The sequence below is a fragment of the Hippocampus bargibanti genome, linkage group LG01, assembly GCF_051943395.1.
Source record: "Hippocampus bargibanti isolate YZ-2025 linkage group LG01, ASM5194339v1, whole genome shotgun sequence".
NCBI lineage: Eukaryota > Metazoa > Chordata > Actinopteri > Syngnathiformes > Syngnathidae > Hippocampus > Hippocampus bargibanti.
In genome coordinates this window covers 12,922,934-12,950,645 of record NC_142734.1, presented here as the reverse complement: position 1 = coordinate 12,950,645, position 27,712 = coordinate 12,922,934, and the positions used below count along the sequence as shown (strand labels likewise).

General features: G+C 41.3%; 1 protein-coding gene across 1 annotated transcript; it reads right to left on the bottom strand.

Moving 5' to 3' along the window:
- On the bottom strand, positions 1-27,712 carry LOC148903153 (fidgetin-like). The gene is made up of 3 exons (XM_088994044.1): positions 27,485-27,712; positions 27,033-27,072; positions 1-3,753 (listed from the first exon to the last, which is right to left on the bottom strand). The coding sequence occupies exons 2-3, from the start codon at positions 27,064-27,066 to the stop codon at positions 1,520-1,522; spliced, it is 2,268 nt and encodes a 755-aa protein (XP_088850170.1). The 5' UTR covers positions 27,067-27,072; positions 27,485-27,712; the 3' UTR covers positions 1-1,519.

Below are 27,712 nucleotides of genomic sequence, written 5' to 3'. Positions count from 1 at the left end.
CACAGTGGTATTATTCATACCATTTTTCAGCAGTTTTTTTAACTTCTCAATTAGCATTTTATGCTAAATCTGCCAGCTCTCACATTTCAAAAGAATCACTGCGTAACGTAAACACCACAAGGGTTTCTATAGTATTGAGGTAGAAAGAACATCAGCATTTTTTTCCTTTTACTCATCCCGGTTGCAGAAGAAATCTGGGGTTTTCTGTATCTTTATTTCACTCTGGTGGATCACCGCACCGCCCCTCATTATCTTTCCTGGCCATCAAATCTAGCGCATACTGTAATACGATGTGGGGCTGCTGGTGTCACCTAATTCAGAATCAGAAAGTCTTTAATAGTCCCCCAATGGGGAAATTTGCAATCTTCAGCAGCAAAATTGAAAGGGGTTGGTGTGTCAAAAGATAAAGTGCACAAAAGAAAATTTCAGGATTTTTTTTTTTCAATTGCCAAATTCCCTTTTATCATGTTCATATTTAATAACAGAGGACAGAGACATTGACCGTTCAGCTAGAAGACAATTCCTCCCAATGGGACTTTCAAGTTGTTACCTCCGAAAGCCGAGGCTGCAACCTGATTTTTCAGTTTTGAAGCTTCATCTATTATACATGGCCATTTTTTTAAAGGATTCAAATTCAGCACGATCCCACTGACAGTGAAAGTGGTCTAATACGTTTGTGAAGAGAGATACATGTTATGGGTGTAACAATACAACAATACGTTCCTCCTTGAAATTTTGTGGCAAAATTACTTGTGAAGAGGAAATTTTGGCCTTGTCAAACTACATAACTTTTTTTGCCGTTCACAACGGCGGCGCTGTCAGACTAGTAAACAAATATCGTTCTGTGTCTTGGATCAGGCCAGATGACAAGCTACAAGTCTGTCACTGACTAAACAGTGCCCTATCGCTGCGTGTTTCTGTCAAGATTCCGTTCATCGGCATAGGTCCTTCGGGAAGGTGGGAAATGCAGCTGTCAAAGTGCTGTCAATAGAGGCATTATGAGCAATGCTTCTGTGTTCAGAAGATGGACAAAAATTCTGACGAGCCAGGCTTTTGTTAACGGGGTTTGGAGGCATCCTGAACACCTCACGACCAGTTTAGTACAGTATGTCTCACCACACAGGCGATGACGTCAGGACCACTCAAAATCAACTACAAGACACGACATTTGTCTGAGCCATGGCTGTCGGCTCAAAATCAGGCTAAGTTATGTAATCTGACATCTGCACTATCTTATCATTTTCCTCAGTGACTACAGAGGAGCCAGGGACTGTGGGTGACTGTTTGGACAGAATCACACTTGTCTGCAAAGACACTTATTGCTTTGGCTCAGTTTTTACCCAAGGTTTCGTCCTAAAAAATGCACAATCAAATTCATATAGCCTACCGTTACATCCCATAGTACATATAGACACACGCATACTGTATATAACTTGTAGACAAACCTGCAACACCTGTGTGTATTATTTTCTGTTTCTCCACGGCGCAACATAAGCCTTTTGACATTGAGCAGGTCCTTTCATTGTCTGGATCCAAACATTTTGTTCCATTTGGTGTACATATCCATTTCTTTTTGCGATACACTACCACGAAATTTACAAAAGACCCTCTCAAAGTCCTGGTAGGTTAGGGGCTGAATCATACTGGGCATCTCCACGCCCTGTTGTGTGGAGACGTGTAACGAGCCCACATGGGTTTCCTGGCAAAGTCTTGATATGTCAAGTCCCGAGAATCCGTCAGTTCGTTGGACAAGCAGCGCCAGCTCATCCTCACTTATGCAGTATTTATGTTGTGATTGGGTGAGGAGCTGACTGATAATCTGGTGGCGGGCGGTACAATCTGGCAGGCTTACAAAAAGCCGGCGAGGAAAGTAGCTGTGTAGCCCCTCGTCGATGTCTTGGGGTCTGCTCGTGGAACAAACCACGAATACGTGTTGTCTTCCATCTGTACCGAAGCCCATTACAAGCGAGTCCAGCTGCGAAAGGAGCTCCCTCTTTAGTCTGTTGATGGGACTTTCTTCGGCGAGTCGCGCCGAAAGCAGCATGTCCACCTCACTAATGAACAGTACAGAGGGTTGGCGGCAGCGAGCGACCAGAAAGGATGCTCTGATAATTTCCTTCCCATCGGCCAGCCACTTGGTGACTAAAGTAGAGCCACTGAGCCAAAGTAATGACGCCCCGAGCTGGACAGCCAGACAACGGCCGAGCAACATCCGGCCACTGCCTCTTGGGCCAAACAGCAGCACACAATGTGGGGGGCTGGCTCCTAAGCTTCTGAACATGTCAGGACGTAGAATGGGCCAGATGACCTCCTCTTTCAGAGTTGCTTTGGCCACTTCTAAACCCGCAATGTCACTCCAGTCCATGGGAGGGGCCAGCTGAACAATGTCAGAGGTGACCATGTCCAAGAGGTGTGGGTCACAGGTTTTCAGTTGCTCTTCAGCAGCAGAGGAGGAGATGGTTGAAGAGGAGTGAGCACCTGAGCGCGAATGATGGATACGATGATCTTGGAGACTTTGCTCACTGACGGGTGGGGATATAAAGTTGACAAGAGAGTCTGCCATGCGTGTGCCCCGGAGGGAAGAAGAAACGTAGGCTGATGGCGATAGTGGGTTGGTAGTTATCTGGCCGCTATACTTTCTTTGGTGCTGCTCCTCTGATGGCAGCGTTGACGGCTTTGCGGGATTAAAGGACATAGACGGCTTCTCGGAACCTCTATTAAAACCGCTGCCGATGGGACTATCACAGTTCCTGTTTGTGCTGCTGCTGTCTGCCACTCTGTACATCGGGCTCTCGCTTGAGCTTTGTGCTTGACCATAGCCAAAGCTTGCATAAGGCGACTCGATATCTCCCTGGCCAGTCACGTAGAAGCCTTTCCTCTTCAGCAAGTCGGAGGAACAACTGTTTAGAGGGCTTGGGGTGATTTGGTTATGGTATGGATAAGGGGTCAGGGGTGTTGGTGCAGCAATTCCTGAGGGAAGGTAAGAGGTTGATCGGGGCACTCCTCCAGTACCGTATTCAGGTCCGACTGAGCTGTGGGCAGGGTATCCTGCAGGGGTGTAATTGTAACCAGACACGTTTGGTGAGCCTCCGTTGTACGCTGGGACTAATGTGGAGTGAGATGGCGGTGGAGGCGGCTGCAGGAGGCCGGAGCTGTGCATTGGGGAAGTATGTGCGGGCGCTGTGACGGGATGGGAATGGTAACTACTATGCAAGTAGGAACCGCTGTAAGAGCCGTCATATTCCTGAGAAGGCAATGAGGATGAGTGGAGTGTGGTGGCAGTATGACTCCCACAGCTGCTGCTGGAGTAGCTGGGCTCACTCAGAGAGCTGGAGGCAAGACCAGGAGAGCTACACAAACCAGTTACCACCTCAGAAGCTGCTGCAACGCCTCCCTTGCGGACGTGAACTCCCTCCGGCATACAGCTCATAGGATAGACGCCATCCTGCCATGGTTCTGATTCACCCTTTCGACCTCTCAACCCCACTGGGACACCGCCGGCTTCGGGATAGGAGACGGGCAACTCCAGGATGCCAGAATATTTCTCGGCATATTTTTTGAGCATGTTGGAGGCGGTGAGGGCCGAGATGTCATCGTTTGCCCAGGCGTACTGATAGGCGGCCGAGCACTGAAGGTGGCCGGGTACTACACGGAATGGCTCTGCCTTGTGCGCTGGGGAGCATGTGGTCGAGGAGATGTCAAAATGCTGTTCGGCCCACTGGCTTTGTTCGGGATGCCACTGCATCTTCAACCCTGCGGAAAAGAAAGAAAATATGGGAAAGTACAGTCAATGCAATTAGGAGTCATCCTTCAAACATCTTGAAATGCATAGATGCCATACTTTCTCAATAACAGGTAGCCCGTCAAACACACTACAATAGTCATGCTGATGAGAGTGTTTAAGGTGAGTGGCTCTGTGAGTGGCATCAGGAATGAGCATTGAGCACAGAGTCTGAGCGTCTTCTGTTTGCTTCTTGCAAGTGTATTCATTTTGGATTTCACTGGCCGCATGTACCGTTCATTAGGTGGCTGGAAGTGCATCAGGGACTGTGGCTCTTCCCCCCCTGACAATTTATGTGTGTATCTGAACACTGCACAGAACCAAAATCATGGCTTGAAATCCAAAGCAAAGTAAATCGATATTAAAGTGATGGCTTGTAACTCAAAAGATTTGTAAATTGGGATACTCATTAGCCAAGGTACCACCTTTTGGAGAAAAAGAGCACGTATATATGCCTATAGCAGAACCACTTTAATGCACTGTGGCCAGACCAATCAGACCCAGGCCGTCGGAAGGTCATGCTATAATCGCCTGCTCATCTTAGGTGGCTGCAAGCGGGTTTAGAAAGAAAAAAAATCCACCTCGATGAGCAGCCACACACAAACCATCAGATTTCTTCAAACACGTAATCAGACACACGCCGGCCCCCGTTTACTGACCCAGATGAACAAACACAGGCATGCGATGCTGCGGCGACTGCTGCAGGCAATGAATCACAATACATTTTGTGTCTGAAGCTTTGGTTCCATCCTGCTCAGTGCACCTTGACCCCTTCTCTGTCGTACCACCCCCAGTCTGCCTTGCTTCCATTGCTGCCTTTCCTCCTCGCTTAAATCCCATAAATTGTGCACCGCAAACCTCAAACACAAAATGAACCATTTATAATCTCCAGTTTTCATTTTCACAGTGTGTATAATTACAATTTGGATTCTTACCTAGCCGTCACCTCCTCCTTTAATATTTACTGCACTCGCTCGTTGGTCTTCCCCACCCCCTTTTGCTGCATCTCATCTCCAGCTACTTTCACCTGCCCCCTGCCAGCCGTCTTTTATTGCCTCGGGTGGCTAGTGAGGGACTGTTTCCTTTAATCCCAGCCAGGGCCATCTGTAAACATGGACAGAATGCCACCGACTCACTGCAGAGTGTCCGACTACCAAAGGCTGTGGGAATTAATCACAAATTATTACAACCCTTATTACTACAAAAATAAATAAATACATAACTAATAAAGGTGTCTTAAAGCAACCTTGCGTCACATATTGATCGCCAAGGACAAAACCAGAGTTGGGTCTGGGCAAATTGCTTCATTTGTGGGGGAGCCATTCAGACCTACCACAAATTCACTTGGATGTGATCACATTTTTAAAAATGCATTACGCTGACACATTCTCTGGTTTATTTAGTAACAAAACAGTTCAGGAGAGGCATCACAGGTCCCCAGACTATTTTTCTCCTTTGCGAATCTCCTCTCTAAACATCTCTCGGCAGCCGCAAGTGGGTAATTAGCGCATTGGTAATCAGCTAATTGCATTCATTTCTAACATTTTAGCCAAGACGAGTGTGGCAGGGGCAGCAGGCTTGTCAGCCACCCAGTGCAGTGAGAAGTCTTACATGTCTGCTAACTCCCGCAAGACTAACATGCAGCCTGTTAGTAAACAACCCCGTTGCACAGTTGATCTTTTCATGAAGCAACAACAACCGCAAATATAGCAATATTTTCCTCAATGTATTTCAGCAGTGTCTGTTTTGAAACATGAAGTATTTTCTCCTTTTTCGCTTTGTTGTCTAAAAAAAATATTTTCGTTGAATTGTAAAATTCCTATTAGAAATTGAGCAGCCTGGGCAAAGACTCATGCAGAGTACTGACACACACTTTCACATGCAATGATTGCAACTGACAACCTTGGGCTTCATAAGACACAGACTGGCCAGTGCAAGGACAGCATTTTAAATCAACATTTTAAATGACAAAATAATCATAATCTTTCATGTATCCACTCCATATCTTTTGATATTAAATGAACGCTCTGAGAGTTAAAAATAAAACAGAAGCTTCATAAAACTTCGTATAAAATAAGTCAATAAATTTGAAAAATGAGATCTAGAACTGTGCTTGCCTGACAGCATGTCGCTAGTTTGAAAAAAAGAGCATTGTATTTCAGAAGTTCTAAAAAAGACCAAAATGTCTCTCCAAGGCTCACATTTCCCTCCAAAGAAAACCAAAGCGGCATCCAAATGCACTTTGAAGTTGAATTTGAGCTCCTCCTCAGCTCACCGTGATGACAACTAGTCTGTCAAAAGCAAAAACAACAACAGACGAGGGAAGTAAACAGAGTGAGTTCAAAGTCTCGGCTTCTTGAGCGCTGACCTGAAGAAATGAGCTGTCACTAATTCAAAGACAGTAAGGCCTGCTGGTGCTTGGCTGCTGATGACAGCTTGCATTGGCAATATAAAGACACTTGACACATGTCAGCATCTTTTTACATTAAAAAAAATTGTAATATACATCGTAATAAATGCTCTTCAACATCACGGCATGACCATCAAACTCCAATCAGCGGAATCATCAGAAGGTCGCCGTTGACAAGTTTACTGGTGCTCGACAAATCCAAAATATGAGACGATCCACAAAGCTTTTGTTAAAGGACAACCGACGTCTCCGGACAAGTTGTGTCCATAATTTGTAAAGTAGCTTCAAATGACTTCTACTGAGCGTATTTTATAAAGATTCCACTGAATATAGCTATATTTTACGTTTTAAGACGCACGCTGAATATTCAGGAAGTCTTGTTTTTGAGTTGGTGACGAGTCCTTCGGGTCGTGTTGCACCAAAAAGAGGCAGAGGAGGGCGACAAAACTCCACGTAAGGTATTTATCAGCCTGTGGAAACGGGCTGATTAATTCCTCAGACGGAGCTTGGTCGCCATTTTCTGCCTCTTTTTTGGTAATACATTTCCCCCCCAATGTTGCCTCAAAATGGCACGGAATAAATTCTTTAATCGATTGCAAACATGTATGCTTTCCTCTTCAGAACTATTTGAATCATATTCATAACTGGATGTGTAACAAGAAAGCATATTACCTGAATCTGAAGCCATTGTCTTGGTGTGACATCACGAACTGGGGGCGGGACTTTCTGAAAATGCCCAATTCGCAGCTCATTTTTTTGTAGATATTGGACACTTTAAGTCATTTTTATTGGTGTTTTGCATTTGACTGAAAATATCATACTGCATGTTTTGGGTATTTTAGATGCTATAAAACGTTTTTCTGATGTCAGTTAGGAAACAAAAAAGTGATGTCGGTTGTCCTTTAACTGTCGCTATATTTAGTCAGACAAACTGGAAACATATACCGTACAGAGGAGCCTTATTTTCTTCCTGGCTGACAGGTGAAAATGTCATATGACTCTGCCACTCTCAGAAAAATGGTGTGAATGCTCCCAGTCGAGATGTCCGGACTGATTCAACGCAAATAGAAAATAAAAACGCTTGCCGGGACCATAGCCAAGATCCCCACACTGATCTGGCTGTTGAACTAGGCTCTTAACGTCATTCAAGAGGTCACACAACATACAAATACGACAGTGTGGATGTGAGCGTATTTGATATTTGCCCCCCCGACCCCTCCCCAAAAAAAGAAAACTACTATATATAAATATCAAATAGCAAAAATCAGCATATTAATTCACTCACACTCATGATAACTACATTGAAAATTATAGAAGCCAATATGTGTCTCCTATGAAAGTTATAAATAATAATAATAATAACAATACATAAATAATAACAATAATAATAGGGTGACTGGGTGCCAAACCATGAATACAACTTTAATCGTGGAACCAGTTAAATTCACATGCTGAAGCACATTCAATAACAAATATTTGTACAATTATTCCACAACCTGCACAAATTTCTACATTTGTAATTGCAAACCATTCCAATGCCAAACTATCATCGCATTCAGGATTTACATGTCAAAAACGTCCACATTACAAATAGGTATTCAAGATTTTTTTTTATTCACATAATTGAAACATTTTTGCTTTCATGCTCATTTTCAAAATCGAGATTTTAAGGCAATTAATTCAGTTTTTGTCATATTCTAATTTGGCTTGTCAGCGGTTGGCAGGTCAACCCAGAAATTTCTGTTCAAACTAGTTGTCCTCAAAGCCACTCACTCCTTTCCATATTTTTGTACCAACATTTATTATATTATTATATATTATTATATTAACTTATCAACAATTCTCATTATTATATCAGTTGAATACGCTTACATTTCTGAGGTGTGCTTATTGTCTGTTTGACAGTGTTCACCCCCACATCTCATCCCCACAGCCCCCCATTTTAACAAATACACAAATTGGTGTCACTTTCAATAATGTTCTGAACTGCTTCTTAGCACGTTTTACAAGCTGTGTACATCTTTTTTTAGCCGCAAATGTGATTAAAACACTCACACCGTCAATCGCCGGCAGCCGTACAATCACAACAAAAGATTTAAGAGACCGTCTCCGTAAATTAGCTTGGACAAGACAGACATGTGAGTGGGTGGGTTAAATAGTTAGGGCGCAGTTAAACAAATGCTCAGGATCAAAGAAATTGTGCATGGCTTTGTTTGGCGTTTCGAGACGAAATAGAGAGGAATTGTGTCGTAGGTGCGTTTAAATAAATAGGTGGGGTGTGATGCTCTGTCTGTTAGGACCTCCATTTCCTCTAAAGACAGCCTTGAGCATCTCCAATACGCAAACACACCACCACACCCACTGGAGATCTTTGGCCTGCTGAACCAAACAATCTTTTTTTTTATTGCTGAAGAATTAACATCGGTGAAGACTGCTAATATGGCCGCTCATGAATAATTTCTGTGAAGAAAAACTTCATTTCCAGCATCTCGGGCTGGGAAAGGAACACAATTTGTTCCAGCCCATCTGTTCAAAGTACGTTCTATACCAACCACACCAGAGTAAAAATGCTGTACATATCACCATTTTTTGTGTGATGGGAAAATGTAAAAAAATATATTAAAAAAAAGAAATTGCTCGCAATACCAAACATTAACTCATAAACGAAAAATTTGCAAATTCACAAAATAAGGAATACATTAATTCATCCGGATAGCGTTTCCTTATTAGAAAAACAACGCAGGGTATCAGATACCTTTTTTTCTTCAATCAGATTTTTATTTTTTGCGTCTGAATCGGTCCTCATTTTTCTTCCCTTCTAGCACATGAGTTTGCAGGTGTTTGCAATTGTTTTCCGAAATGTCATCGCTATAAATTGCAATTTATTGCAACAATCAATATTGCATCTGCTTTTATTGGCCACACTTGGAAAGTAATAGGATTAACTCATTAACAAGTCTTTAGGGATATCAAAGGAATAATGTATCAAAAATGTATTAAAAATCATGGAAAGCAAAACATTTTTTGAGGGGAGCGAACAATACAGGCAGGTGTAACAATTGAAGTCAGAATAATTGCATTATTAAAAACAAGTAAAAACATTTTACTGCTTTGGCTTGGTCAGATCCTGGGAGTGTTATTGTTTTTTTCTCTGTTTTGTACATTAGAGCTGACAATTTTGAGGTATTACAAAATAATATTTGGTGCTGGTACACTACATATATTATGAACAGCATTGGAATCTGTTTCATCTCCTTAGTAAACTAGTTAGGTCTCCCAGGTGGCACAAAACATGCAAAGCAAAATAAGCAGCATACTATCCAGTCAAAGCAAAAAAAGAAGAAATGTGACTAAACTTTCATTTCTTTCATGATATGTAGTTATAAGTATGTTTAACTAAAACAGAATCATAGCAGAGTACAAGATGTTGAGACTGCTAATCTAATCCCAGACATACAACTCTGCTGATGTTGCCTAATCTCATCACGGAGAAAACAAATATATGTATATTTATAAATGTTTACCGCCCTGCAAACACAATAATGTGGGTCAACAACGCTAATCATTTTGTTTCTTTCAGTATGACCCAGAGGTTAAATCTGGGAGGTGGCACACTGCGCCATGATCTCGCCAAGATCCATACCTGGGAAGCGCTTTGTTTACCTGTGTGTTGGGTAATTAAAATAGATTTTTATGAGTGTAGGCCTAATCCTTGAAGAAATGACATTGATCCCGCGACCGACGGGCGGGACGAGGAAAGGAAAAAAAAGAGTCGTCAGAAAGGAGGACGGGGCTCCAGAAGAAGGCAGACAATAGAGAAGGCGCGTCTGCAACCTCATCTAAAAAGGCATCCATCGTCGTAAATAAAATGAGATAATTATTGACGCAGCGTCGTTTTTAACCCCACCTTTCACGCCAGCGTCACCTTCCATGTGGCCCGTCTTGTAAATCTCAGCAAATGTGCCACTTTTGGACATTAAGTGCTTGCTAAGCGTACCGCATGCATCATATTTCAAGTGATGCTGAGGAGCCGTATGCCTGCGTGTGTGTGTGGGTTGTAATGGTTATCCATTATCATACGTGCAGGCCGATGATCATTTTCGAGTGACTCATTTCTGGAAGTACCAATCTATTGGCCACTTTGAGGGAAGTACTGGACGGGACTAATCCCAAAACAACCATTCAGGAGGTCACTCGGCAACACCCTCCTGCCTCTGTTATTTGGCTCAGCAAGAAGTACATCATGGTCGGTGGTGTCATGGCTGCGAGTGGATGATTATCGCCACCGATTTGGCTCACAGACAGCAAGGTATTTATGAGCCGGGTATTTATTGAAAACATCACTTTCCAAGACAAAAATGTAGGAACACGTCCGTATGTCGATTTTCCGCACCTCCGTCTTTTAAAAAGACCTCTGACATTGTCAAAATACACGAAGGATTAGGAATTAGGCATTTTGGATAGCCACTTGTAGCACTTTGGTCAGAATCTGGGAGGGGTCATTTTCATGCAAATGATGAGCATTTCTTTTGTTACTATGACAACCAAGGGCATGAGACAAAGTAAGCGGCCTCTGAGTACAGCCAATGTGTGTGGCTTTATATATCAAAATGTCCAACCCCTCGAGCAACTATTTTGTGATGTTATTGGAGACGTCTGCCCGCTCACAGACTCCTTCCACATCCAGACAAGAAATGAATGCAGCTTACTATAAATTTGATGTACAAACCGTAAAAATGTATTAATGAAAATAAAAGCTTATTGCAGTTTTTGTGTAGCATACCCAATATCAGAGTACCGAGGGAAATCGTTCAAATTGAACAGTCAAAGGCGAGCTAACTGTGATTCATCCTGCCAAGCATTGGCTCTCTTTTAAACCAAGTGTAAATTAGTCTTCACTGAATACATTTGGAAATGTTTACATAGCTCCACCTGCATTCAATTGCTCCAGAATTAATTCTGATATAAAACAACTTGGCTTTGCAAGATATAGTCTGTGCAGTGTCAGGCTGTGGATTTCATCGCTAGGCCTTCAGTAGTGCAATGTCGGAATCAATCCAGACTGAAAAAAGTGTGGTGTGATTTACTATAAATCCACTAGAGGGTACAATTAGCCAGGAAATAACAGACTGACCTTTCTTAATGATGTTCATTTTTTCTTGAAAATGGCTTTAACAGTAAATCTTCAACCAAATCCATTTCTTCTCTTCCTTCAAGCATTGTGGGTTGACAAAACTGCTATTAAATCAACACAATATATTTGCCTATGAAGCGTGCTAGCTCTGGCCAGTATGCACTTATCACTCGTGGCCAGTGATACTATGATTGGTGAGTGACGAGCCAATCATAGTTTGCAAAAACTCTGACGTTGACCAGCACCTTCAAGAAGGCCTTGGTACCCCTGTTGGGTTGCCAACTCGAAATCTGATTGGTTCAAGCAACAGTTTGAGCAACACATTTGATGCTGCAGGGCCTGCAGACTCTGATCGAGAAGGCGTCCAGGTAGAGACCTGACCCTGGTAACAAATAATGGCTGAAATGTGATTGGTTTAATGCTTAAATATGAAAACACACGCCTGTAAGCAGCGCAACACGGGGCAAATGTGATGAAAGGCAACTAAAAGACAATTTGGAATTATTTAATCATAATTCATTGACAAAATATAATTAACATCAGTCTAAGATTCAGATATTTTTAGGCCAGAAGAGGAGGCCTTGCAGGCCCTGACGGCCCACCAATTAGTCATTGAGGTATTCGAAACCCACTTTTGACAAAGAAACGCTTTTTAGAAACAGTCAAGTGAATCTCCTGAGAAGAACATCCAAGAAAGAGGAGTGTCAGGGCAGCGAGTCGCTCCACCATCTGCTCCAAGTTTGTGTGTGTGTAGTGGTAGACCAGTCTTGGGTAGGGTCTACCTTTAGCCCAAACTCACCTGGTACACTGACCAAAATAGGTGCAACAGAAAGTAACGCAAAGACACTATGAACTTCATCGCTTTTGGGGTGAGGTGAAAATCTCCAAAAAAACTATTAATGTTCTACCTAGTTTCCATGTTGCTTGGATGTGACAATGAATAAAAAAATAATAATACATAAGGGTGTGACTGATGTATTTCTTGTTCCTCTTTGTTACAGAGCCACCAAAACACAGATCATAAAGAGAACATCACTTTGGACAAATAAAAATGAAACGCTTTGTAATTTTAAGTGTTTCTCATCCCTGTTCGCTGATTTACAAGAGGCAAAAAACATCAATTACCGTGTGTGTGTGTTTAAAATAAATCAATAAATAAATAAAATAAAGACTTTTTTTGTAAATCTAAATGGGGAGGGTACAAAATGTCAGGCTGCTTGATATCAAATCTCGTAGGAGAAACTTGATGTGAGCTGACGAGCAGAAGGTATCTCAGGAGGGGGTCCGATGTTGGGGGAGCAGGGGAGTTTAATGTGATCATAGGGGACGCTCGACTTTCAGGGAACAGGCCCGTAATGAGCAATCAATAACATCCTTAACGGAGTTACAGCAAATGGCTGACAGCAGATGCGAGGCTGCGACTAACAGGCGATGTCTGATCTCGCATTACCACACAGACACACAAACACACACACACACACGCGCACACACACACACACACACACACACACACACACACACACACACACACACACACACACACACACACACACACACACACACACACACACACACACACACACACACACACACACACACACACACTCTCGCTCTCTCTCCTCAGGTGTTTCCCATCCACATGGTGTCATCGTCTCCGCATTGATCGTTGTAATCACATCCACAGCTGATGAACGCAGGGGCCCAGCTACCTTTTGCTGTTTTTATCCCACCAACTGTTGGAGATCATTTCTAATCATGTTAGCTTGTGGCTATCAGAGGTAGACAACTGTTGCAGAACTCAGTGTGTTGTCCGACAGGAATGTTGATGATATTGATGTGATCCAACTACCTGGAGTTTTGTGTGACAGAAGGTCATCGTTGAGTTTGTCGGCAAGTAAGAGAAGATTTAAAGGACAGCCGACGTCTCCGGACAAGTTGTGTCCATAATTTGTAAAATGGCTTCAAATGACTTCTACTGAGCGTATTTTACAAAGATTCCACCGCATATAGCTATATTTTACGTTTTAAGACTCACGCTGAATATTCAGGTAGTCTTGTTTTTGAGTTGGTGACAAGTCCGTATGTTACGTCACTAAAGGACCGCCCCTGACCGTAAAAAAGACGCATTCCAGCAGTCCTTCCATCACATCAATGTATTTTGCTGTACTTCTTTGGTCTGGGGACCTCGTGTTGCACCCGAAAGCCGCCAGAAGGCCAGAAGACGGCGTCCAAGCGCCATATAAGGAATTTATCAGCCTGTGGAAACGGAGGTGGCCACAGGAGGTCGCCATTTTGTGCCTCTTTTTTTGGGTGAGAGATTTCCCCTCAATGTTGTCTCAAAATGGCACAAATAAATTATTTAATCGATTGCAAACATGTATGCTTTCCTCTTCAGAACTATTTGAATCATATTCATAACTGGATGTGTAACAAGAAAGCATATTCTCCGAATCTGAAGCAATTGTTTTGATTCACTAGCAATGCAAGACGTCTTGGCGTGACGTCACGAACTGGGGGCGGGACTTTCTGAAAATGCCCAATTCGCAGCTCAATTTTTTGCAGATTTTTATTGGTGTTTTGCATTTGACTAAAAATATCATATTCCGTGTTTTGGGTATTTTAGATGCTATAAAACGTTTTTCTGATGTCAGTTAAAAAACAAAAAAGTGTCAATATAAATATAATATATAACACATATTCAATATAAATTTGAATATATTATATTGTATTGTATTGTATTGTATTGCATTGTATACAATAATTTGAAATTTCGGTTCTGACTTTAGCAAGCATCACGTGCTTTCACAAGTTTGATTTGCTCTCGGCCGAGTAAAATGATGTGGCGGACCAAACCAGGATAGGTTTTGAGAATTTGAAGCAGCTTTGATGGATGCTAGAAACTGTCAGCATGAATTATTGGCCTGAGCAAACAATGTTTAGTTCTGTGAACATTGATCATGTAAGAAATTTGACTTGACCCACATTGTTGGGCCAATAATGTATCATTGCAATCTCAAATGGCATGATATAGTTTATGATTAACGATCCAAAACCATGACGATAAGCTATAAACGACATATCACCGGTGGGCAGTCTGGCAGTGAGTCACTGCCTATACGTTGAATTGAATTCAATTTCAAAATGGATTGAATATTACTTGGTAGAATACAGATCAAATAAAATAGGAATATGAGGAAAAAAATCCAACAGTACTCCAAGAAGACCACACAAACTTCATGTGACGAGACAATAATTTCACATTCTTCACAGTTATTCATTCTAGAGAAGCGTGAAAATCCATTTATCGACAAAAAGGAACCATGTACGCTCGTCACTGGACAATGTTGCTTTTATTGTCCCTTTCCAAGGCCCAAATCTGGCCCACAAAGCCGCCCATGTGACTTGAGCCTGTACTGAAAAGCCGCCATTCATTTGATGTCCTCATCAAGTGAGACTGGATCACAAAGAATGTTAACACAGAGCAAGCCTACTTTTCAGATAAATTCAGGTGCCCATATTCAATTCGCCCACCCCGACCACCCCAAATCAATTTAAAAAATAGAGAGTGGGTCAGACAGCTGCTTAAGAAATCATGTTTCATGTGAGTGCCCATTTAGCTTCAATGTTTGAGCCTTATAATAAAGTTTAAGCCTTAAAAAAGAGAATTTATCTAAATGTATTTATTGAGACACTCATTATTTAGACAGTCTAGAAAAATAACTAATCTATTTCTTCTATTGACTGTCAATAACTCAAAACAGGTCAATTTTCCCCATTAAAATGAATGGCAATGCAAACCATCAATTGCAGTAGCCTTCTTCTGCAAAAAAAACTAAACAAAACTTGCTTTAAATCCAGGTAAATTGCACAATAAATTATTCCAATTCTATACAATCATAGTTTAAAAAATGAAATGAATGTAAAAAAGGAGAAAAACATTAGAAAAATATCACACTTCAATCTAATTGTGCCGCTTTATTTGATGTGCTCAAATTGATCAATTCCAATTCATTCCCCCGGACGATAAGTATGCAGGTATGATTCTGTCAGCATGTGTTGCTCCACCGTTTATATTGAAATGTTTATCGATTGTATCTGTAATGGTGAGTATAGTTTTTGCTTTTTTGAATGTTGCTGTGTCGATTACCATTTTGTGTTTGGGAGCCTTTTACTGAGCGAGTTGCTTGTTCTGTAGCCACAAATGGACATAAGTCTTCTTGTGCCGGTCCCAAGCCCGGATAAATACAGAGGGTTGTGTCAGGAAGGGCATTCGACGTAAAAGCTTGCCCAAAACAAACATGCGGATCAAACCTCTAAAGATGGAGGACACTGATTTGCTGTGGCGACCCCTTGAAGGGAAAAGCCGAAAGGAAAAGAAGAAAGAAGATCTGTTAGCAATACAAAGGTATATCCCTTTATATGTTAGCATTAAGCTACCAAGGACATCCTTAGTCAATAAAGCTGACTGGTTGCTATAAATACATTTGGCATGAAACAACTTGAAGCCACTTTGAATGATTTGTTTACTGTTTGTTGCTTTATATTGAAGTGAGGAACAAGTGTGTATGCTTTGCTGTTGTTTTATTGTAATCTATACAATTTCTGGTTTTCTGGTGTATTTTTTTGGTTTTCTTTACTTGTATGTTTGAAATAAAAACAATCATTCAATAAACCATATTCTCTCTAAAGAGCAAAATAAAATATCAAGATAATTTTCGAATCCTAGTCAAATGCGACACAGGGCAACGGCAAATTCAAACTCCTCTTCATCAGATATTTTTATTTTACAGAGATTTTTATTCCTAATTTTTCACACTGAGGGAGTAATTAACGGATAAACTCAAGCACAAATGACAAATGCTGTCAAATTTAATTCAGAGGATGTGAGCGGACAAAATGCTTTGTAACATGGTTATGTTGCATCTTAGCCTTGCCTCCACGTAATTCCGCTATTAAGTGACAAATGCACTCCCAAGGTCCGACGGCTCTGATTGTCCTTTCTCAAGAGATCACGTTGCAGCTCAGCGACAGATCAATACCATTTGCTCACCACACAGGAATTTATTTAAAGGTGCCTTTTATTGAGTAATTAAACGGCCATTAGTGTCCTGTGCACCCAAACAATAAATGTGAGCAGCCTTACATTCAGATGGGTTTAATGCACCGCGCGTCCACGCGTGGTCACAACATTGATTTTGGCTCCCGTCAATTTGAGATCATAAAATAAGACTTATTTAAACCCTGATGCTGCTTTTGTTTATGTTTCGGTCACATTCATGCCCCTCGATATTCTGACTGAGTTATTCTGTATTCCCAGACGCCTCCCAAAACTGTGGCAGCCAAAAAATTTAGAACAATTTTTGAGGCTGCACAAATCAGCTAATTTCATTGAATTGGATTAGCCTTTATTAGTCTCGCAGTGGAGAAATTTAAAATTGTGCTCAATATCAATTGAAAATCTTAATATCAAGTCGTCAATTATATTATTTTGAGTAGTTGCTCAGCATAGTCATAAAATGGTAGAATGTTCCTCATCACAAACCCAGCGGTGCACCCATTGCCATGAAAGAACAAAAGAGGGAAAGGATACCATTTTCAATTGTAAAAAAACACACAGCGGAGACACATTCTGAGGTTTCTGTATGATCCCAATCGATAATTGAAAAGCCCGCACTGTCATGAGTACCCTGTAATTTGCCTTGAAACTAATGAGTACAAAACTTGGTTGACAAAAGCAAATACCCATACACTGTAAATGTATTTGCAGGTAGTTTGCAGTCCGAAAAAGAATGCAACATTGAGTGACATCCCATGCAAGCCTCAAAGTAGTGTCCTCCTCCTCTAGATCAGTGATTCCTCTAACGATAACATTCTGTACTAGGGTTCTGAAATAAGTTTGATTTTAAAGATCAGGTGCATGTTCAAAAATGAGGCCACAAAACCCTCAAAACTGCCCCCCCTCAAAAAAATTACAATAAATAAAAAGAAAAAAAACACCTACATTTATTCTGCTCTTCAATTCTAAACAGATAATCATGATGAAGCAGGATTGTACAGAATAGTCTCTCTGTGTCTTTGTTTTGTCATATTGTCTCTATGCTGTCATATTATTTGTTATTGATTTTTTTTTTGTTATTTTGACTTCAAGACGGCGCCGCGAGAGTGGCTGCCTTTCTAGCAGCTCATGTATTTTGTTTTTCTACCCTCATTCCTTTCATCACTTTGCTGCTGTGAAATGTAAATTTCTCCACTGTGAGACTAATAAAGGCATATCCAATCCAATCCAATCAAATCCAATACATGTGTTGGTTGGAGGGTCAAGTGACTCAGTGAGGGGAGGCCGTGCATTCATGCGTCATTCTTTATCATATTATCCAGATTCAGGGTTTCCAGAAATAAAAATAACACCTATTCAGAAAAATGGCTATCACAGTAATAGTCAAACTAGAAAAAAAATAAGGAGGCTGGGTTAGTGCACACAATTTGACATACAGACACCTCTTATATAAATGCCAAAGTTCAGCCCATTCGTGTCTCCCTTTAAATTCATCAGGTCAGTGACCCTGGGTAGGGGAAAAAAATGAGCGCCAACCAAACGACATGTACAGCTCATTTGAAAACATTTTTGATCTGCATCCACAACAAAGTCCCTCTATTCGCTCAAGTCAAATAATTAAGATATCCATCGCTTGTTTCCAAAATCAACTACAGTGATACCTCGGCTTACGAACACTTTAGCTCACAAACGTTTTGTCCATACGAACACTAAATTCGCGAGAACATAATCTTTGCATACGAACTAGTTTTCGGGAAACACACGGAGCGCCACAATGGCTGGCGGACTAGTTTTCAGCGGAAGAACACCAAACCACACGGCTGCTAGACTACTTTTCCACACATCCTTTCTCTGAGTGCATATGTGGCATAGGTGGTTTGCTATCGAGTGGATACTTTTGCTTTTTTGCGACCAAAAAAAGACCCCACCACAGGCTAGTGTTCAACCAAAGAGGACACAAAACAAAATTACGGTTGAGCAGAAGAAGGAGATCATCGAGAAACACGAACGAGGTGTGCGTTTGTGTGACTTAGTGTCCCAGTGTCAGTATGCTAAGTCGACCATTGCTACGTGTAGCGGAAGGTGTTTCTGTGTTGTCTAAGCAACGGTCTCGGGCAATAGAAGAGGTTGAAAAACCTCTGTTGATTTGGATTAACGAAAAGCAGCTAGTAGGGGACAGTGTATGAGGATATTATCGTGGAGAAAGCGCAACAACCTCGGATATCATCAAGAGGCAACTACATCAATGGCCATCACAAAGGTAAATAAAACGACAGTACAGTTTATTTATTTAATTACAATACAATAGCTCATTTATTATACATAAAATAAGGTAGATTTTGTGTAGTTTTAAGGCTGACTTCGTAGAAAATTATGTTTTATGGGGACCTGGAAACGGATCATCATCATCGGAAAGAGAGGGAGAGAGGGAGACAGAGAGAAAGAGACATCGATCGCCTCCAATGAGTTTTTTTACATACACTTTTGCTGTTATGGGACCGAAAAAGACCCCACCACGAGCTCTTGTTCAGCCAAAGAAGACACAAAACAAAATTACATTCGAGGAGAAGAAGGAGATCATTGAGAAACGCAAACGAGGTGTGCGTTTGTGGAGTCACAGGTGTGCACTGCGGCTTTCATGTGAATCCCAGCCTGACACATTTCCCACGCTGTGTGTCACTTCCCTGAGAGTAACTTTCTACTACCATTCTACAAATAAAGAGCCTGGTACCGATATGCTAAGTCAACCATTGCTACCAATATTCGCAACAAAGCTTGACAAAAAGGTGTTATTTTCTCGATGCTTTCAAGTGACTAATGAAGGAAATCGATACAGCTTGTAATATTCTAACTTAACACTAATGACACCGAAATTGTCACGTGTGAGTTGACAGCTGGGGTGGGGCCGCCGCTCCCGACCTCCGCCAGCCAAAGAAGACACAAAACAAAATTACAGTCGAGGAGAAGAAGGAGATCATTGAGAAACACGAACGAGGTGTGCGTGTTGATCCCTTAATCACCGATACTGGGACATTTCAACGAGTCGCTGTCACCTCACCAGTGACATGATTACGACGCCTCGCCAGTGTCTTGGACTTGCCAGCACAAGAGTTTGCTTCGTCCGAGGTGATTGTTAGTCGCGATCGCGTAAGTTTGTTGCTTTCCGGGATCGCAAGTGTGCCATTTTATTTTGCATAGCTTGATAGGCTGAACGGATCGCCCATGCCCCCCTTCTTTTGTCGCGTTTTATTCCAGGTCCGTGGAATCATCGGACTTGCGCCTTTTGTTGTAATAAAATCTCTGCTAGCACCTACGGGACTCGAAGTGGATGCAGATGACTTCGAGGAGCTTGTTGCTGACCATAATGAGGTCCTCAGCACAGAGGATTTGATTTGCCTTCAAGAGGACAAGCAGAAGCAAGCCATTCAGGAGTTGATGTGCAGGCTTTTATTGAACAGTTCCATCCAGAAAAGATTGTGGCTATGAGAATTATCAACATGATGAATGATAATGTGATGCGTCAGTTTCGTAAGACCTTACAAGTCAGAAAGCAACGGGTGTCAATTAAGAGCCATCAACGACCATCACAAATGTAAATAAAGTGACTTTATTATACAGAGCAGTGTATTTCTTTCATTACAATACAATAGCACATTTATTATACATAGAATAAGGTATATTGTGTGTAGTGTTAAGGCTTATTTAGTTGAAAATTATATTTTATGGAGACCTGGGAACGGATTATTCTCATTTGAATGGTTTCCTATGGGAAATTAATTTTTAAGATACATACTTTTCGCCTTACACACTGCTTGGGAACCAATTAAGTTCGTAAGCCAAGGCCCCACTGTACTTAGATGTGTCCTCTGCCTGCACCCTGTAAGATGTTTTTCACATTGGCACAATTCAATAAGCTGCAACAATCCCATCTTTGTAACATTTAATTGTTGTTAAACCAAGAATACGGCATCTGTGCAATTGTCGGAAAAAATATGAATGAGCCATTCACGCGGCTCAATGGAGTTGCTTGACAGCGGCCACCTAGTTTCTCTCCCTGCCTTCAAACAACCCCCGCCCCTCCTGCCCTCCAAAACATTTTCAATGCCTTGGCACTTGACACTTCCCCTGGAAGCAAGTACTAAGCCTCTCGGGGCTTCAAGCGCTTGGCGCAAGCGTAGCCACAAAGGGACAAATCCGAACGTGCTTTTGGAGACTTGGGAGGACAAAGCCCACATTAGTGAGCATGTCATCTGGGCTCCCCAGAGGGGGATCTCAGTGGCCTTGAGGAATGTGATGTGAAGAGGATAAATATATGTTAGTGGGCAAGGAGATGGAGGATTGGGAACGTCGCCCTTCATTGAGCAACAATATAGGAGGATTATTGTTGTTGTTTTTTTCTGTTTCCTTGGCCATCTTGACAGACGATTTGCATTGTCGGTCTTGCCCAAATTGAGATAAATGACTTGTAATAAATTGTGGAAAATGTATTACCTCATTCACTACCATCCCCGAATTTATTCGGGAATTAAAAATTGATATTGAGCGCCATTCCTAAATTTGTTCGGATTTTGTCTTTTCTTGCGCGGGGTGCCGATAAAGCGCTGGTGAGACCTCTGGAAATGTTTTTCCCTTGCACGAGGGGGCAGCATTTGCCTTTTGTACAGCCGCCCCCACTTTAACCCCAGATAACTCCAGACCCATGTAACCTAGGAATTAACTTTTTTTTCTGATGAATGAAAAGTGTCTAAGGTTTTTTACACCGCATTGAACGTTTATGTAGTTCTAAAACTCAATATTCTGTGGGTTTTGCAATTTGAGTGAAAATAACGATGGATGGCAATGGATGGGAGACATTTTTGCACGTCTGACAGTTGATGAGTTAAAGGGACAATTTCTTCGCTTCTTATTTCAAACCGATAAACACTTTAAGGCAAAAATTAAGCTGCCCAATGAAAAGCAAAGTAATGTAGTTTATTCAATACATTGTAAAAATTGTAAAGAGCAATACATTGGGGAGACTAAACAAATTCTCAAAAAAAGACTATCAACATTGCAGGGATAATACTAGTGGGCCTCAATCTGCATTACATATGCACATAAAAAGCTAGCAACCACTCATTTGACGACAATGAGGTCAAAATCTTAGCGAAAGGAAATAGATGGTTTGAAAGGGGAGTAAAAGAAGCTATTTTCATCGAACAGAAAAACCCTTCACTAAATCGCCATGGTGGGTGACGTTTAATTTGACTTCTTAGGCAACATAGGCTTAGTTATGCTGATGAGGTGATACTAGAGGAAATGGGGCAATCGTAGACCCCATACTGAGGCAGGAAAATAGAAGTAATCAGTCAGGACAATAGAAGAAATCAGTGTAGCCGCAGGAATTAGTCCTCTGCTCCCTGCCAACCTGAGAGCAGGGACCTATCATAGCAGAGTCTGGTACCACCACGTCTGGACAGTAGGGATATATATATATGGGGCCAAAACTGCCAGCAAAAAAAGTTGTTTGCTGACAAAGCCTCTTGAATAAGAAGTGAAACGTCCGACACCTTCAAAGAAGTACAGATGACGGCTGAAGAAACCTTTTCATTGATGAACCACTCCTGTACGACTGAAAGCTTACACAGACGTAGGGACAATTGCTATATTTTTCTTTGGAAAAAGAGGTCTTCATTTGTTCCATGATTGATATACACAATACGGACTCAGAAATGAAGGTGTACAAACCTGAGTAGCGTTGTTAGATTGTTTTCACACACAGTCGCGTGCGGCATACTCTGAATTGTGTGCAGAAGTGGCCAGGTTACCCAAAAACTCAGTATTTGACTTTGCTTTTCAAGATTTTAACTGCATATGTATTATTGTCTTAATCACACAAAATTAGATTTTTTTTATACCATTAACATTTGTTTGCTTTCACTACTGCCAAAATAGAAGCAAGTAAGATTCAAAAACAGCTTCTAACAACATATGTGCCCTCTCGTCTCAGATGCCACAGTAAGAAGGCTGCTCATAGTTTACAAGTGCATACAAAATTGTCAAATCAAAAACCTGAATATAAATATATCAAGGTGCTACAATATTATATGAAGGTTTTCCCAAGGGTAAATAACTATGTACTGTAAATGTATGTCTTTTTTTTACAATTCCGTGTTGGTACAGTAAATGTTTTTTTTACCTCAACTTTACAATTTGCAAGATGCCTGACTAATTTCCTTTGTTTCTTTGTATTGACGTACATGCAATTGAAGGAGAAGAGTGAGAGTGCAAGCTGGGCGACAAAGAGAAGTTGTCTGGAAGAAAAGGGAGACATTCTGGTCAAAATTTATTTCTAATGTGCACTAAAATTGTCCTGGAAATTGCTTTTTGCATTGTCACAAAGGTTTGTGAAAATCGGTGATATTGTTTTTGTGTGTTTTGCTAAAAACAATCCTTGTGCACTGAAATAGCAACAATTTATCAACAATCAAGACGACTGATAACTGTCTTCAAACATCGCTACAACACATGTACAGTGACACAAATAGCGAAAATCCACCTCAGGGTAGTTGAAGCTGCCTCCGAAAATGCTACTCGCTACATATAACTCCCACAAGGCAGCAACTCACTGCTTTTGCCAAAATAAAACTTGGTTTCTTGGTGTCAAAAAGCCACGAGATGTTGACAAAGCACCACCCACTTTAAACCATTTCAACATTGTTTCTTTGCATACACGTAGATGCCTTAAAATTGTTTTAGCTTCTCCCCTAAAACATTTTTTAAAACTGTGACTACCTAGCAACTCAAACAATATGAAATGGTGGGAAAAAAAACAAATGTCTCAAAGATTCCTTAATCCAGGGGTGTCCAAAGTCGGTCCTCGAGGGCCGCTGTCCTGCCTGTTTTCCAGCTCTCCCAGGAGCAACACACCTGATTCAAATGATAAGCTCATCAGCCAGCTCTGAAGCAGCATCGAAATGGTCCTGATGATTTGAATCAGGTGCGTTGCTCCTGGGAGAGCTGGAAAACAAGCAGGACGGCGACCCTCAAGGACCGACTTTGGACACCCCTGCCTTAATCCATTATGAGTATGACCTCCATTCAAGCAAAATATGTTTTACCACCATTTGTTGGTTATAAGTTAGCTAACCAGAACTACACAATATCAATTTAGACTCTACTTAGCCACAAGCCAGAAAAGTCAGAAAAGCAGGAAGAACACACAGATAGACAAGAAGTTGTATTCACAGCAAGAAAGTCAGAAAAGCAGGAAGAACACACAGATAGACCCAAGCACAGTTTCGAAGAGGGATCTTTTTGATTGTGAGACACGGCACATCATAGCTACAGTACCATTCATTTCCTGAACAATTTAAGCCATGGCAGAGGTCGGTCTTCACATAGAAAAGGTTACCTGCATCTCTGATACAAAAGAAATTCGTAAAAGTTGTTGACCAGTCATGTATTTTTGCTGTTGGCACTCCGACATGTAACTTTTGTCATTCTATTCTGGGAAACGATCAGGTGAAAGATGGAGAAAAGTCTTAAATGTTGAGACAGTTGACCTTCCCCTCATCTTAACACCGCACTATGTCTGGTCCTTTCTTCAGGCCCTCACCCTCCAAAAATGGGGTTTTGAGTTTTTCTTTGACTGATTGGGAGTTTAAATTGGGAAACATTGTTAATACTTGTCAACATGTAAAGACTCTCTAATGCAGGGGTGCTCATTACGTCGATCGCGATCAACCAGGTAGTACTGGTCGATCGCAGCGTGACAGTAAAAAAAACATTTGTCAGCCTATCAAACGTCCCGTCACTTGATTGACATACAGGGCAACCATTCAGAACTGAATTTTTACCTTTAGGTCACCGTGCATGCGTAAACAACGGCGCTAAACGCAGCAAAGTTTACAAGCTAGTCAGCGAATTACCTCAGATTTTAAGCCTTTGCTAAAACATATGGTGATCAAAATCAATGAGAAAGCGGGACCAAGTCAGGGGGCAAAACATATTACTTTCATACGGAATGGGAAAATGTGGAGCTGCATTTTTGGACTGTCTTCCCGCCGAAAAGCCAGCTGAGAAAGAGAACGGTGGACGAACTAAAATCCCAGTTGTCCAGACAGCAGTCATTTTTCACTCAACATACTTCAAAAGCGAAAGTGTGGCGGCTTTCGCTTTTGAAGCATCGTTCTGGGTGAGTCACGCCATCTCCAAGACGGATAGATGGTAGAAGAAGCATTCGTTGAAGCAGCTGACTCCTTGTTCAGAGACTTTAAAAATAAGGCAGAGATATTATCTTCAATCAAAGCTCTGCAGCTGTCAAGACATACAGTTACATGGCGCTGTGAAGCCACGGCTGAGGATTTAACCCAGCAAATGTGGAAAGACATCGGAGATTGTGAGTGTTCTCACTGCTGAAGTCCAGGGCTCATGGACAGTTCTGTAACTTACTCACACAGGAAAAGTACCCCAACATGAGGAAATGTGCTACCTCCTTGACTGCATTATTCGGCTCCACTTATTTATGTGAGTCAGCCTTTTCCTACATGAAGATCATTAAGTCCACCATGAATGATGAACATTTGGAAATGTGTTTGAGGCTGGCTGTCAGCAGCTACTGTCCGGACTATGTATCCCTGGCTGATTCAATTCAGTGCAAGTCATCAAAGTAAACTCAGGTAATTACAAAAAAATGTTAATAGTTATTTATTATGTTATGTATATGTAGTTATTATGTGTGTTGTGCAATATTGGCTTATTCAGTTATGCAAGGTACACCAACATACATTGTACATACAAAGAATCCTTAAAACATTTGAAAATAATTATGTTTTGCATTTTTGTCGTGGGTAGATCATTTTGACTTGGTAGTCTTTATAAGTAGCTCGTATGCTGAAAAAGTGTGAGCACCCCTGCTCCAGTGATTATGCGCTATTTGAACAGAATTGACCTGCACATTTGAATGTATTATTCGAAGGACAAAAACTTAAATCGGAGTATCCAATAATCAGCAGTCGTGGAAAAACAATATCCCGACACACACACACACACACACACACACACATCTGGTTGGAAGGTCGGAGTGGATCAGTGCATCAAATCTTTCAAGGAACCTGCAAAATCCATCCATGTGCAGCGCCTGAAGATGACAAAGCAAGCGCCACAATGCACCCAAAGTGCTATTGGCCAAATGTGAAATGAGCGCGAAAGGAAAAGGGTCAGTACAAGAGCAGAAAGGTATTTGTCTCTTTGCATATGCACTCTTATGGGTTGTGAGGCGCTTAACATGTTGGACTTAAGATCATAAGATTTGAAGGCATCAATCACAATTGGAAGCTCACACGTACAAAAAAAGCACATCGCTACCATCAACTGCTTTACATCTCTCAGAGGTCCCACAGGGCAGGCAGAATGCAGGATGGTAAAACTGTTTTTAATGGTAAACATTACACACAGATAGAAAGTGTCAGGATAATTTATCTATATGGCCCCACCGAGAGTCGCTTAACCACCTTTATCGCTCTTTTTGGGGGAGAGAAAGGCACAGGAGATGCTGTCCTTTTCGCACGGCGCAATTCTTCCCCTCTTACCCTGGATTTACTCACCATTGAGCTAACTCACATGCTGAGATGTGAGACGATACACTACATATATAATGAGCACAATTCTTCCTATACAGACACACTACAACAAAGAAAAAGAGTTATATGACCACCAGCAAATGTCCTTCTTTTGGCTTCCTTTTGACAAGTAAAACACAAATTACACTCCACAAATGACACTCTCACAATGTCAAGCATAAAGGTCCAAAACTCACGACGGAATTTGCTACTGTATTTCAGCTTGAGAAGCAGGACATCCATCTCCCACCATGTATTTAATGTGAAGGGGGAAAAAATCTACAGAATATTTTTGACCGATTTGACGAAATGAAGTGCAAGTATGCTATTCTGATTTAGACTGGATGGAATATTGGGGCGCTTAAGGCTGTTAAAACAGAACATGTACAAAACACATTCATGGGTGCCAATTTAATTGATTCATGTACTGCTGCTGTTCCTGCTCATCACTTTTATTTTGATTAGGGTCTGTCTTTTCCAATCAATGTCTCCCAGCAATTTGAATGATAATAGCATGAAATAGCAATGACGACTGGGACTATATTGTTCAGAAAAGAAATGGGGATTAAATATAACAAGTAATTTCTGAGTCAAATATAACATTTGACATAAATGTAAGAGCTATGAACTGCTGCTCTACCTCCAACGCAAGTTAATTTATTTGAAAATGGATTACTGTGCTCATGTAAAAAATGCTTAAGCTTGTAATGTGCTCAGTGAAATGCAACAATTTCAAGACACAAATAACATACAAATCATTTTTAACAACAGAAAACATTAGTTGGATAGTTTTATCAAATGGTTCCACAGACCTAAGGTGAGGGGAATTGTGTAATGATTGTTTTTCACACATTTAAATTTGGGACCAATTCAAGCATTACATTGCCAGATAAAATATTGCAACGTATTAATTCCATTCATTTATGCTCATGTTTTTTTTCATTTGGAAACTCTTCAATATTATTCTTGAGTTCAACACTTTGGCAACAGGAGCAATGTCTACTGATTGAACATTTGTGACAATAGTGACAAAATATAAACAACCTTACCATAGACGCTACTACTGTTGCTGCTGCTGATCATTTCGTGCTGGAAAAGGTGGGGAAAAAACAATTAATTGGCGAACGGAACTTAAAAAAACACAAAACATCCTCCTGAGAATGGGGGAGGAATGTATTATCGTTTATGTCACCAACTCATGTCAAGTTGAAAACGCATTAAAAGAACACAGTACAATCGTTTGCAACGCCTCTACTCGAACTTGCAAAGCAAATTGAGTGGGGGACGTTAGAATCTGTTTGCGTGTAAATTGTCTCAATTGAAAGGTTGCACACGATGGCACGATGTGTCAGGTGCGATCCGATTAAAATGTCGTTTCAGAAATTAATACAAAAAAGACGAACGCATCGAAAAAAAAACTTGTTGCAACAATTCGTTCTTCATTTTGAACGTAAAACAAAAACAACCAACAAACAAATCCCCCTCCCTATACTCTGCTTACCTGTTATTTTTGCCACAGGTCGACCTCGAGCATGGGTGCGGGGGGAGGAGGTTGTGTGCTCGTCCTAGAGCACCATCGGAAACAGGACAGGTTCGGTTGGTAGGATCGGGCCAGGTTGAAGCATTCCTGCCGAGTCTCGAGTGAGCGACTCAGGAGACTCTAACCACAGCCGCCACTGCCATGGTGAATCTCAGCTGCGGTGGCGGCGGCGGCAGCAGCAACAGCACT

Coding starts and splice junctions, on each gene's coding strand:
- LOC148903153 (XM_088994044.1), bottom strand. CDS start 27,066: ATGATCAGCAGCAGCAACAGTAGTAGCGTCTATG. Junction 3,754..27,032: donor CAACAGTAGTAGCGTCTATG/GTAAGGTTGTTT, acceptor TCTTTTCCGCAG/GGTTGAAGATGCAGTGGCAT.